At 42.3% G+C, this 14,866-nt stretch overlaps 1 protein-coding gene across 5 annotated transcripts in view; it reads left to right on the forward strand.

The window, feature by feature from the left end:
* LOC119654364 (tyrosine-protein kinase Btk29A) overlaps positions 1–14,616 on the forward strand; it is a 283,921-nt gene extending 269,305 nt beyond the window's left edge. For 4 of the 5 annotated variants that reach the window (XM_038059722.1, XM_038059731.1, XM_038059747.1 and 1 more), the window contains 8 exons: positions 7,184–7,314; positions 7,375–7,503; positions 7,844–8,037; positions 8,202–8,373; positions 8,439–8,607; positions 13,727–13,964; positions 14,029–14,162; positions 14,236–14,377. In XM_038059722.1, coding sequence (XP_037915650.1) covers positions 7,184–7,314; positions 7,375–7,503; positions 7,844–8,037; positions 8,202–8,373; positions 8,439–8,607; positions 13,727–13,964; positions 14,029–14,162; positions 14,236–14,334 — 1,266 coding nt within the window. In that variant the 3' untranslated portion in view covers positions 14,335–14,377. Of the gene's footprint in view, positions 1–7,183; positions 7,315–7,374; positions 7,504–7,843; positions 8,038–8,201; positions 8,374–8,438; positions 8,608–13,726; positions 13,965–14,028; positions 14,163–14,235 lie in introns of all 5 variants that reach the window. The other variant, XM_038059713.1, reaches the window with a different exon arrangement.
* The last annotated feature ends 250 nt before the right edge of the window (positions 14,617–14,866 follow it).

The raw sequence follows: 14,866 nt of genomic DNA on the forward strand, positions 1-14,866 counted from the left end.
AACATATAATATATAATATATTTCGAGGAAATATTCAGTACCGAAAAATAGATGTTGTCTTGAATGATACTATCTTATTTAAGCCTCCGGTCCCATCTATTTAAAAATTATAGTCAGTTGTCTGTACGGACACTTACGAGCGGATGGACTTTTTAATATGAATAAAAATAATAGGCCAAAGGGCAGATGCCCCAGGGTGAAACTTGGTTTGATACACGCGATGGAGAATCAAACGGTGGGAAACGCTTCCTGAATCAACTCCGGCTCTACTACCAAATCGGATCTCCACGTGGAAGAAGGGAGTTCTTCCTTAATGAAAAACTTCAGACGGAGAAGGATGAAGGCGACTTTCCCCCACCTGAAAACGGGACAAATTGTACCAACTGGTCCTCCAAATTGGTGGTTGGAGTAGGGCTGACAACCCTACACGGAAAACCGAAGCTATGAAGCCATGGAAGAAGCCTCGGAATCGATTGACGACATAACGACGAATCTGACAACAAAAATGTATTAACGATTTGCGAATTTAATGCGCTCCCTGTACAGGAAAGGAGCTGCCAAGCAGCTAGCCGATACCCCATTCTAATATAGGGATGGTGTGATAGCGTTGCAAAAGGTGCGTTGGATAGGAACCGGTTTTCTGGAGAAGAGTCACTGCACCATATATTATAATAGCCATCCGGTAAACCATGTGCTCTGAGTAGGTTTCCTGTTCAACTAACAAATGAAACTTTGCGAGGGAAATTTCAAAATATAAGCCTCACTAACGTTTATGCCCATACAGAGGAGACTACGGAGTCGGAGAAGGATACCTTCTCTGAAGCAGTAGAACGAACCCTCGAAGCCTACCCCAGGTATCATATCAACAGCATATTTGGAGATTTTAACAGCCAAGTAGGGACGTAGTCCTGTATTCAGGCGGTACTTTGGTTCCTATAGCTAACACACACTACCAATGACAGTGGACTGCGAACTATCCGACTAGCAGTGTCACACGGTTTGCGCGGAAAATGGTCCACAAACATACGGGACCACTGCCAACCAAATTCACCATGTGCTAGTTGAACTGCCGCCTACTCTCAGCCTTGATGAATGTCATAGCATATAGAGGGGGAAGGGCGCAATATAGGCTCGGATCATTAACTCGTTAGCATGGTATTCCTAGTTCGAATAATAATACCACCTCGAGTCCTCTCTGACAGTCAAATCAGAGTAAACACTGAAGCCGTTCATAATAGAGTCCTTCGTAACTAATTGAGTATGCCGTAATAACAGTAGCTAATGGATGTCCTTAGAGATGAAACATCAACAAATAATCTTCACAACCATCCCGAGAATGTTATTACTGTTACTGCCACAAACATACTTGACCCCAGTCGTAAAAAAAAGCTCGAACGATTGATTCGACGATGTATGTATATTAGCAACGGAACGAAAGAATGCCGCATACCGGGAAATGCTATATTCTCAAAGAACGCAGGCACGCGCGGACTTCACACACCTGGGAGAACCAACAGATCTGTGAACTCAAAAATTACAGGGCGCAGCCGCATCACTGCGGAAATTTTACAGACAAGTCAGTAGGATGAATCCTTTTACATCTCGAAGCTCATCCTGCCGAGACAAAGGGGTATCCCAATGAAACTGATAAGACTGACTAGACTGAGGCTGATCAATGTGCGAGGTGAGATAGAAGCAAGACTCTCGAGACCATTTAACATCAAGAACGGTCTAAGACAATGGGATGCCCTGTCATGCGTCCTCTTTAACCTGGTCCGGGCAAAAATGATCCGCGATGCAAATGTTAATGCATGGGGCACTATCCTCTTCGAATCCACCCATTTACTGGCCTATGCTCACAATATTGCCATTATGGGAACAACAACCCGAGATGTACATATTGCCTTTATCCAGATCGAGCAGGCGGTGCGAGATCTTGTGCTGCACATTAATGAAGTCAAGACGAACTACATGGTGGCAACGTCAACACCAAAGAACAAAGAAGTGACAACATCAAATCATACGGGTGAAATAAGAACAATAAAGATAGGAGACTACAACTTTGAGACCGTTTATAACTTCTCCTATCTTGTGTCGAAAATCACAACCGATAACAGCTATGATGATGAAATCTCCGCACGGTTGTTGACTGCCAACAGAGCCTATTTCAACTTACAAAAACTGTTTCGTTCCAAACGTTTCACCATAGAGTCCGGGCTGTCTGGAGTTCCTTATTAAGGCAGCCCTAGGGCGGATATCGGTTGTTGCGTCGTTGATAATGATGATACGGTCAAAGTTATTACGGATCCTCGGAAACTTGGCGAAAAAAATTGCGAACTCTTGGCGTCGTTCGAGAGAAAAATTCTCCGAAGAATTTTTGGCCACCTCCATGAGGATGCCTACACAACGACGAACTCTATGAGCGATACCATGGCCTCTTGGTTATGCATAAAGTCCGGCTGAACAGGCTGCGGTGGGCGGGTCACCTAATCCTCATGGGTGAGGATGGTCCAACCCGGGAAATCTATAAGGACAATATCTATGGTAGAAGAAGAAAATAAAGACATGGCAGACCCTGTCTCACATGGAGGTATGACGTAGTTCAGGACGTCAGACAGCTTTTAGGGAATTGGTGGACCTCAGCACAAAGCCGGGATGTGCAGTGTTCCTTACTAAGACAAGTCTAGGCCCATTGATGATGATGAAAAATAATAGGTTTCTTTCCGATTTAATCGTTAGCAGCATTATTTTTTCTATTCTTTTCCAACTTGTTTCCGACTTTTCCTTATTTTTCCGGACCAGCAGCAATGGTCTATTCATCAGTTCGTTGCTTGTGACACATTCGTTTATTTACTACTTTTCAAGGGAAACAAAACTTTATTGAACTCTATTCATCGTCTGCTGTCTTTTTTTGCGTGGATGAAATCCATTATAGATTCGCACTTGTAGTGGAGGATGTGCATGCTGGGCTTAAATCTCTCAATTTGCCTTCCACGCCTCTATGCAGCTTCTCCTATCTTAGCCACTCGAACATCCGTTTCATCGTTGCAACTACCGTAGGCCTCATGGCATCCAATCTTAGTATATAACTTTCGACATTTTCCACCCTTAAAAGGGATGTGAGATCTGCTCTGAGGTTTCTCTTTGAGCTTTCAAATCCTAGGCAGGTGAAGAAAACATGTTCTGCAAGCTCGGCTGCTTTTTCATACGTAGAGCAATCAGGTTGCTCATCTAAATCGAATCTGTAGAGGTGCTTCCTGTACCCATTTTCCATTTAAGAACTGGTTTTGGGTAATTAACATACTTATTTTTGGGGTAAGTCCGCGTATCCACCGAGCATTCTTAACCTGGTCCTATTCTGTTTGCCACACAGCCAATGACCTCGTTCGCTCAGCGTCATTGGGTAAGATATTTAGTGGATCATTCCGGAAATTAAGCCCCTGTAGGATATTGTCCGGTAGCCTACAGCATATTCTACTATGTAACCCCATATCGATTGCCGATATCCCCATTTCGGATGTGATCAAGGCAAGTAAGCCACTAGTCCAACCTAACATCTTCGTCCCCATTATCGCAGGACGGGCAGGACATGAATTCATTATCTTTTATAGTCGACCAACACTCAAAACCATAGAGGGTTCTTCATCCAGGTTGCGCTAATGGATGAAGCAATTCCATAACGCAGTTCTCCCGCAGTTGACCCCAGATATTCAAATCGCTCTGTTCTGGGCAAATCATGCCATTCATAGTGCCTGTTTCATGGGAATCGGTCGTCCGAAATTCAGTTTTATTTATATTCAATCTGACAATGTGTTGCGTGAGGCGATCATTCCATTGTTGGACAAGTTGCTCGAGATGATTTTTGCTATGAGACCCAAGGAAAACATAATCTGCATAACGCAGTGTGTAGGGCGCTGGAAGCTGGATGTCCTGTGTGACAGTGTCCATACCAAGAACTAAGAGGAGTGCAGAAAGGGCCCTTCCTTGATGAACACCGACAGAGAGACATGAAATGGTTTTGATACACCCGCCACGCTTCGAACTTTACTTTTCGGATCATGGTAGAGCAATTTAACCCAGCGCCCGAGTGCCTTTGGTACTAGTTGTCCCTAGAATTCCCTAGTTCCATTAAAGAAAAAGGGTTCATTAGTTGAGTGTTCGAGGATCGATAATTCTGCTCCTGCTGGACATTTCCTCCGAGGGTTGATGTTGGAAGTTCCTCAAAAATTATACTGGCGGAAATATGTAGAGGTTCAAAAGGCCTACTTATTTCCTTGTTGACCTTTATGATTAACTTGATTGTTGTGGTTCCGCCACCATAGTTGACTAAACTAGATAGACTGGAGGTCTCTTCGAATCATCATATAACAATGGGGTCTATCACTTCAGTTGTTATTTAAGCACTTTCATTGTCATATAGTCGATCAGCTAGAACTTCGCTAGAAGTTCAAGTTCCTAGTTTAAATATAAACTATCCTCCTTTCACTATAGGTCCAATGATTGATCTCCTTCACTGACCGAGAATCAATACTTGTAACTTGGCGATTACAGTCTATAGAAGAAGTGGCAGTCTAATTGATCTATAAACCTTCTTTGTGCCCTCGCCGGGACACCGATAGCTAAGAAACATTCCAGGTCCGCTGTTTATTCCAATCTATTGCCTAGCTAAACCCAGCTGGTGGTATTGATACCAAGTTGCTCTGGAACCATGGCGTCATTCTGCCTCTCATCACCAAACTAGGGAAACTGCTTGTTGAACGATGGTAGTTCAGCCAACCTTTTCGGGATTAATCGTGTGCTCTCCCACACATCATCATCATCAACGGCGCAACAACCGGTATCCGGTCTAGGCCTGCCTTAATAAGGAACTCCAGACATCCCGGTTTTGCGCCGAGGTCCACCAATTCGATATCCCTAAAAGCTGTCTGGCGTCCTGGCCCACGCCATCGCTCCATCTTAGGCAGGGTCTGCCTCGTCTTCTTTTCCTACCATAGATATTGCCCTTATAGACTTTCCGGGTGGGATCATCTTCATCCATACGGATTAAGTGACCCGCCCACCGTAACCTATTGAGCCGGATTTTATCCACAACCGTACGGTCATGGTATCGCTCATAGATTTCGTCATTGTGTAGGCTACGGAATCGTCCATCCTCATGTAGGGGGCCAAAAATTCTTCGGAGGATTCTTCTCTCGAACGCGGCCAAGAGTTCGCAATTTTTCTTGCTAAGAACCCAAGTTTCCGAGGAATACATGAGGACTGGCAAGATCATAGTCTTGTACAGTAAGAGCTTTGACCCTATGGTGAGACGTTTCGAGCGGAACAGTCTTTGTAAGCTGAAGTAGGCTCTGTTGGCTGACAACAACCGTGCGCGGATTTCCTCATCGTAGTTGTTATCGGGTCACCTTTGAGAAAGGAGTAGAATAGCTGGAGTCACTTATTGGCAGTTATATTTTGTGAAATACCTCTAAAGAGTTGAAGCAGAGCCAGACGCCTTGTGATGATATCATTCTCGCAGCTAAGAGGAACTTCCTCTCACTCGCCTATTATCATAGGCTGAAGGATTGATCTCATGATGCAAAGGTTACTCATCGTCTTTACTAGCTTTGGCTGCAAATGAGAACTTAGCCATTGTTGGTAGAGTCTTCTTTGATGTCGATTGATTTGATGAGTTCGTATCGTCAAAAAATCATTGCCGATTCGATTTACTCTTTCCCCAGATGCCTTAGAGGGTACCTCCCTTCGTTCTTGATACAACACGATGATTTTGGTTGCCTGAAGGATTGTTTTACCCAAAGCAGATGCTTACACATAGTTATGATTTTGGGCCGAGCAATTGATTGGAGCTTAATGATAGTAGTGCTGGCAGAAGGGGTCTGATTCGGTTGGTGTTTTAATGACTGGATCCCAATGTCATGAGAAAGGTTGAATTAATTCCTTATGGAATCTGAATCTATACGCGGATTCGCCATTGATGAACTTAGGGTTGATCTTTGCTCAGGGTTTGATCGTCATGGTTCAAGCCTGGCTTTGGTTTTTGTTTAGTCTTCCACAGGGCTACAATGGCTTTATTTTATCTGCGGAAAGGAGGTCAGTTTAGTCGATTTCGGTTTTGCTGACATAAGGCTAATTGAAATTTGAAGACACTCATTAGTCGGAATTTATTAATCACGAACCTGTGACCACGTTAGCAGTTTTGCCACAGTGATCACACTATAGTTTGTGCTTAATTATTTCTCAGTTTCAAGTTGCCCTTATTCTTCCGAGGGATCTCCTTTACTAAGCCTCCACAATGCGGCAATATAGGTACTTTTCAGATGTGGTCGCCCATAAAAAGAAGTAATGAAGCACAATTTCTGGGAAATGCACGTTTTGTTGTATATTCTGATGGAGACATGGCTTTCGTACTTCTTTAACGAAGATAAAAGTGAAAATTATGGTAAAAGGAGGTTTTGTCAGCATATTTTCTGATGGGAAAATTTGCAAAAATATATTCTCATCAATAAAAATTACGTCCATGTAGAACCACACATTTTCTCGAACACAAACCGCATGTTGCACACCCCTTTTTCCCCTATAAAGAGCAACTGGGTATCTTTTACCTTTCCTAAAGCGAACGAATTTAATGGTCTTAAATTTGTGGTTAATTAATTTTTCGAAATGACAAACTATTTTGATGATCCAATGAATTTCTCATTCTGAAATGATCCGCCCCTTTTCCCATAAGATAAATGAGATGGTTCTCACTAAAGCACTTTGAGCTATAATCGAGTTTTGAAGTGACCCTAGGACGCGCACACAAAGTAGAAGATACATATGTGAAGATTGCTGGGAAGAAAGGCAAACATTCAATGAATGATTTAAAATTATAGCATTCTTTTGAGATGTATCTAGTGACTCTGCATACTTTAATGGTTGCTTAGAGACATTTGTTTTTCTGGCTTTGATGGGAATTTTGAGGAAACCCAACCAGCGTAACGTATAATGATTTATTTTCCTTCGAAGGGAAACTTCAATTCGTAGAAATTATTAGTGCTGTTTTGCATTTGCAGTAGAGAAAATTGTTTCAAATTATAACATATACACACATATTTCAGATCTCTTGGATCTTAGATTACCTTTCTTACAATAACGGTTGAATATCACTCTAATAACTCTCAACTTCGTATTGTTATCTTTTTAGAATGCCGAATACGAAGTTATCGACGATTCACAAGAACACTGGTGGAAGGTGAAGGACCAGCATGGAAATATTGGATATATTCCTAGTAATTATGTAAAGGCTAAAGGTCTTCTTGGATTAGAACGATATGAGTAAGTAATAGTTCAATTGGTGATTCTTTTTGAAACTTATGCCCTTCTTTTGCATTTTAGGTGGTACGTTGGTGACATGTCCCGCCAACGTGCAGAATCTCTTCTTAAGCAAGGCGACAAAGAAGGCTGTTTCGTAGTTAGAAAATCCTCAACAAAAGGTCTATATACCCTGTCACTACATACCAAAGTGTAAGTATGGTTGCATAATATTGGAAGGGTTTTATTGTAAAGTAACATAGATAGGCTGAGACGGTTGGCCATCCAACGAATCACTAGAATTGGCTTTATTGAATCCTGGACGAATGACTCCCTAATAGGAATCATTGCCGGTATTTATTTGAATAGTGTTCAATAAAACCCCTAATGAGAAAAAAGTTACATTGGTAACGCACATGAGAGAGTACTTCATTAAATTTAAATCATGACTTTAGGAAGAAGTTGATTTAACTCATTGGAGCTGTACAATACGAAGTACACCATAGACTTAGGGATCTATTCTAATTTCCATTTCATGCTTTTATCTCCACAGTCCCCAATCGCACGTAAAACATTATCATATTAAACAGAATGCTCGTGGCGAATACTATTTATCTGAAAAGCACTGCTGTGAGACAATTCCTGATCTAATCAATTATCATCGACACAATTCGGGTGGTCTTGCCTGCCGTCTAAAGTCATCGCCCTGTGATAGGCCAGTTCCGCCAACTGCCGGATTATCCCATGGTAAGTGTTGAATCTCAATCCATAAACATGATAACGACGACCGTGATTACATGTAATTTCTATTACACTATGTATTTATCACATCATGGGGTCTCATTTTCATCCAGTTTATTAGAAGCTTTACTTGTCCATTTATTCACACACGCTCTTCACTTCTTGTCTAGATAAATGGGAAATCCATCCATCCGAACTGATGCTCTTGGAGGAGTTAGGATCTGGCCAATTTGGTGTAGTTAGACGAGGTAAATGGCGTGGATGCATCGATACGGCTGTTAAAATGATGAAAGAGGGAACTATGTCTGAAGATGATTTCATTGAGGAAGCAAAAGTCATGACGTAAGTTCTTTTCTATTTTTATGCTTTGATGAACCTTTTGGATCATGTGGTTGTTATAATTTTAGAAAATTGCAACATCAGAACTTAGTGCAATTGTACGGTGTTTGCTCCAAACATCGACCTATCTACATTGTTACGGAATATATGAAACATGGATCGTTACTCAACTACCTACGAAGACATGAAACATCTCTAATCGGAAATATGGGGTTACTGCTCGATATGTGCATCCAGGTAAGCAATATGACAATTTGATACTAATTAACTATACCTGATTATAAAACCAACAATTATCAATGTACTATTGAGGAAATTTAGAACTAGATCTTATTTCACAAATTAGAGAGCCGGCTTATTGAAGAATATAGGAACCATAAAATCAAGGTGTAATTGTTTGTCGTAGTTACAGCAGAATCACTGAAAATCACACATTTGGGTCTTCCGCGGATACCTTTGGTATGTTAAGGGTCAAATGAAGAGAGTTCAGGGAGAAAGACCTATTTCGGGATTGTCGATTTGGCTCGCATCGGAGGATGCCCACTAATGGTATATTAATTCTAAACACCGCGGAACCCAGCTAAATGACGACATTTATAGCTGGCATCTCTGTAGGCAGAGAAATTTAGCCAAAAGCAATATCATCATCATCAACGGCGTAACAAGCCCTATCCGGTTTAGGCCTGCCTTACTACTCCAGACATCCCGCTTTTGTGCCGAGGTCCATCAATTCGATATCCCTAAAAGCTGTCTGGCGTCCTGACCTACGCCATCGCTCCATGTTAGGCAGGGTCTGCCTCGTCTTCTTTTTCTACCATAGATATTGCCCATATAAACTGACGAGTGGGATCATCCTCCTCCATACGGATTAAGTGATCCGCCCACCGTAACCTATTGAGCCGGATTTTATCCACAGCCTGACGGTCATGGTATCGCTCATAAATTTCGTCCTTATGTAGGCTACGGAATCATCCATCCTCGTGTAGGGGATCAAAAATTCTTCGGAGAATTCTTCTCTCGAACGCGGCCAACAGTTCGCAATTCTTCTTGCTAAGAACCCAAGTCCCCGAGGAATACATGAGGACTGGCAAGATCATTGCCTTGTACAGTAAGAGCTTTGACCCTATGATGAGACGTTTCGAACCGAACAGTTTTTGCAAACTGAGGTAGGCTCTATTGGCTGACAACAACCGTGCGCGGATTTGATCATCATAGTTGCTATAGGTTGTGATTTTCGACCATAGATAGGAGAAATTTTCAACGATTTCAAAGTTGTAATCTCCTATCTTCATTGTTTTCCTTTGATCAGTGCGGTTCGATGTTGTTCGCTCTGTCGATTTTGGTTTTGGTGCTGACGTTGCCACCATATACTTTGTCTTGCCTTCATTGATGTACAGCCCAAGATCTCGCGCCGCCTGCTCGATCTGGATGGAGGCAGTTTGTACGTCTCGGGTCGTTCTTCCCATGATGTCGATATCGTCAACATAGGCCAGTAGTTGGGTGGACTTAAAGAGGAACGTACCTCTTGCATTTACCTCAGCATCAGAGGAAATCTGATCTGTTGTTGATTTGCCTGAAGCGAAGCCTCTTTGGTATGGGCCAATGATGTTCTGGGCGTATGGGGCTATCCGGCCTAGCAAGATAGCGGAGAATATCTTATAGATGGTACTCAGCAACGTGATACTTCTATAATTGCTGCTCTACGTAATATCCCCCTTTTTCTGTATGGGATAGATAATGCCCCGTTGCCAGTCGTCAGGCATTAATCCGCTGTCCCATACTTTGAGCATCAGTTAATGAATCGCTTTGTGTAGTTGGTCGCCTTCATATTTAACAAATTCGGCTGTAATTCCACCGGCTCCAGGCGACTTATGATTTTTAAGCTGATGAATTGCACGGACTGTTTCTTCTATGCTTGGTGGTGGCCGTGTTTGTCCGTCGTCTTCAGTTGGCGGGACCTCCAACTTGCCGATATTTTGGTTGTTGAGCAGTTGATAAAAATACTCAGCCCATCAATCTAATATGCCCATTCTGTCGAAAATCAGATTTCCCTGTTTGTGTCGGCAAGGTGAGCATCGAGGTGCATAAGGCTTCATCCTGCTGACTTATTGGTGAGAATTCCGCGCCTGGTGTGGTTACTCCCTGTACTTTTCTAGTACACAGACTTGTCGGTTCTCCCAGGCTTTCTTTTTCCGTCTATGTAATCGCTTCTCCGCTCGACGGATTTCGTGATAAGGCTCTGCGCATGCCCGCGTTCTTTGAGAATGCAACATTACTCGGTATGCAGTATTCTTCCATTCCGTTGCTAGCTTACATTCATCGTTGAACCAGCCGTTCCGACTTTTCTTACGGCTAGGTGCAAGTAGGTTTGTGGCCGTATCAATGATAACGTGCTTCAGGTGATTGTGAAGATCATTTGTTGACGCTTCATCTCCAGGACATCTATTAGGTGCGGTTACTGCCGTACCCATTTCCCCCTTGTAGGTGTTATGGAGGGCTGGGTTGTGAATGGCTTTAGTATTCACTCTCAGCTGCTTGTCAGAGGGGATTGTAGATTTAATAGGTCAATCTCACAGGCTTCCCGTTTTGTGCAACGGTTGACACTGGGTGCAGAGGCACCTTTGGTCCCGCAATGTCGCGCAGTGCTGAAGGTCTAATATTGGGTAGTACTCGTCCGTATTCGTATGGAGGTTGATGATCAAATAGATGGAGGAGGGTCGTATCGTCATGAACTTATCCCTTGTGAAAACTGGTGCTATGTTGAACAACTCAAAATCTTCAAGCAGCAGCAATGATAGTGTAAGCGTGAAGATTATATGCTGCTTCGTAGGACGTCCTTCAATGTTGATGACGTTATAATAGTTCAGAGTATCATCTTGAATCACTGACAACTTTAAAGACGCTGGCAAGTTGTCCCTGATTCGACTCAGTTTCTCCCATAACTGTTCTGGTGTAATAAGGAGTGGGTTGATATTACCATATAAAAAAGACAACAAGTATGGCTCCTTGAATCCGCTGAAATTTCGATGCAACCAGTAACGCTTGTGCTGTTGAGGAAGAGAGTGTGTCAGATGTTGTTGGAACTCCTTCTCGTGAATGCTGTCGATGTTCGTAATTCTCTTATTAATGTTCACCTCCCATTTCGATAGTTGTTTGTCCAAGCTTGCATGATCTTTTCGAATTGTGTTTGCGGTGGCATCCTTGAGGGATATCTAGTTGTTTATCAAGTGGAGGAGGTGCTGCTGTGTATGGTCTGTGATATAGATTCAGCCTAATAGGAGTCTAGCACACCAAGTAAGGTGTTCGCTACGATGTCCGCAATATTCATTGCACCTCTCTCTGATCGAGAACCTAGTGGTCTAGGCAGCAAAAGTTTATTATTTGCTTCCAATTCTTCGGTGAGAAGACGAAATCCGTCTGTGACCTGGCGACAGGCATCTCGCTGGATGAGTGCTTGGCAGGTCATTGCTAGGAAGCGGTTGCAGCTTTTTAGAGCTTCGAATTCCTTCCAGAATGGTTGCATGTCATAATAAGCGACTAGGAACCATTGACCGGAGGTAAGGTTGGGTGGACCCAGGTTCTCGAAGTAGATCCCTGGTTAGTGCCCAAATGGACTGACCTTGATGGGTGTGATATGCCCAAATAGCGGAAATATACATGCTAATAGCAATGTAAGTATAGCTGATCCAATCGACGGTCGCCTTAGCCTTCTGGGCGGAGAGTCTGCTGGTCTAATGCCCGATATGGAGGCTGTTGGAGCATGTGGTGATGCATTCAGTTGTTGGTTGCTGGCTTCATTTAAAGCGTCATCTATTGAAAGCGGAGCCAGCTTGTGGATCGATCTGCGGACCACTCCATTAGCGGTACGGATGTCTGCCATCCTCACCAGACCATCGTTACCTTTGATGATGTGGACGATTCTTCCCAGCGGCCATTTCAAAGGCGGGCGATTATCATCCTTGATGACATTTTAACATTGATTCTCTCATTTCTGTCTGTGTTGCAGCTGGTTAAGATATTCCATCGAACACCGTCGCTAGAAGTCCCATTTTAGTTGGGAGATCGTCTTCCAACGCGCTATTATTGTGCTGTGTTGCATGGAGATCAACGATGGTTGTGAGAGGCTCTCCAATTAAGAAATACCCTGGTGTCAAAGCCGTCAAATCATTTGGATCAGTAAACATCGGAGTTATCAGACGCGAGTTCAAAATTGGCTCTATTTCTGTAACTATGGTCTCCAATTCCTCGTACGGGAGTGAGGCTGAAGTCAAGGTGCGACGGAGTCGGTGCTTGGCTGCCTTCACTGCCGCCTCCCAGAAACCACCAGATTGTGGTGTGCGAGGCGGAATAAAATGAAAGCCTATAATGCATTGTCGCAGTATATGTGACTCCAGTGACCACCTGCCCCCATAAAGCTCGTGAGTGCTCCGCTGAATCCTTGAGTCGTAAAGTCTGCACCGACTTCCAGGTGAACGGCCTTTGTCGAGAAGCAACAAAAGACAGCGATGTAGGACTTCTGTGGAAGTTTTCCTCTTATCCTATAATAAGTTTATATGGGTCCGCGGAAATCCACCACGTTGTTGACAAACGGATGAGCTGGTTGGACAGGATGGCTCGGCAATTTGCGGGTTTGCTCTTGCGCATTGGAGGCAGTGTTGAACAATGGATCTGGCAAGTGTTTTTCCCTTTACCGGCCAATAGGTTTGCCTCGTAATGTAGACAAGTGCCTACGGTGCTATATGATGATGTTTTCTATGGAATCTGTCCGTTATCAGTTTGGTGAAAGAATGATTGTATGGCAAGATAATGGGATGCTTTGTCTCCTTTGATGACTCTGACGCCTGTAGCCGCCCTCCTACTCTGAGATATTGTCAAGCGGCGTATTAATTTTTCAGTTTCTCCTGATACGCAAGTTTTGAGATACCACAATTTCTGGCACTGGAAAATTGGTTGATTGTCCAATTCAGTAAACAGGTTGTGGAACTGGAATTGCATGTAGTCGCCGTCGAATTTTGGCAGGGTAGCTTCATCGTAGGGACGAAGATGTTAGGTCATGCCGACGTGAGACGAAACATTTGTTAGTTATAGATGAGATACGCAATGAAGAAACACTGCAGGGACCGCACACACTGGGTGCACAATGAGTCACTTGATTGTGGGATATGGTCCACTGTTAACTGTGATCACGTCGGGATCCCGAAAAATGTTTAGAAAGTTTTTCATTCAGATATATTATGTGGAAAGAACCATAACAAATAAAGAAATTTCGTGTTTTAATGGATTCCATAATATTGAATAAACATTTTAATATTATTGGATTTAAACTAAACTAAACAAATCTTTCTTTCTTTTACAGGTTAGCAAAGGCATGGCATACCTTGAACGACACAATTACATCCATCGTGACTTAGCTGCAAGAAATTGCCTTGTTGGTTCCGAGAATGTTGTAAAAGTGGCCGATTTCGGTTTAGCTCGATACGTTTTAGATGACCAATACACAAGCTCCGGCGGTACCAAGTTTCCCATTAAATGGGCACCACCAGAAGTGCTGAACTACACTAGGTTTTCATCTAAAAGTGATGTGTGGGCTTATGGTAAGTAGAGAAGTCTGTGGTCTCTAGATAAGTTTGATTAATTCACTATTGGTTCATCACATAGGAGTCCTTATGTGGGAAGTCTTCACTTGCGGAAAGATGCCATACGGTCGCCTAAAGAATACAGAAGTTGTAGAGCGTGTACAACGTGGAAATATTCTAGAGAAACCAAAGGCTTGTGCCAAGGAGATTTATGATGTAAGTAGCTAAGGACCAGAATAGAACGTTTAGGATAATTTATACTTATTTTGAAATCTTCACTTAATTCCAGGTTATGAAAAAATGCTGGTCTCATTCACCGGAAGAGCGGCCATCATTTCGTAGTCTTAAGGAGCAACTGGCTCTAGTTGCGCAAAACTTAACAGACTAAACAAAAGAACTCTAAAACTAAAATAATCCTAGGATCAACATACCTATTATGATACAAACGTATTTAAGTATTTACAATCTTTCGCATTTTTTTGTAAAAGGATGAATGATTATGAAATTTTATAAAATAAAACAAAAAAATTGAATGCAAAAGAATGTTATTATTATGATGAATCTCCGAAGCAAATAAAAAAGCAAGAAACTGTAGTTGTGCGTAAGATTATATGAAATACATGATATAAACGTAAAGAAATAATAAAAAGGCGATTTCCCATTTTTACCATATCTTCGTGCTTTTTTATGAAAACAATGAGAAAAAAATGTGTAATTAAATGAAACCAACAAGAAAGAACATAAAAATTATTTTATAAATGATTGAACAATTGTAATAATTACTCCTGAAATGAAGTCCGAAAAAGGAGGAAACGAATGAAATTATCAGTTGCGCTGCTGCTACTCAAATTAACGAACATTTTATAAGTGAAACGGAGACAAAAAACTGAATTTATTAAAAAACGAAAAATATTGTTGCT

Source organism: Hermetia illucens, chromosome 1, assembly GCF_905115235.1.
Source record: "Hermetia illucens chromosome 1, iHerIll2.2.curated.20191125, whole genome shotgun sequence".
Classification (NCBI taxonomy): Eukaryota; Metazoa; Arthropoda; class Insecta; order Diptera; family Stratiomyidae; genus Hermetia; species Hermetia illucens.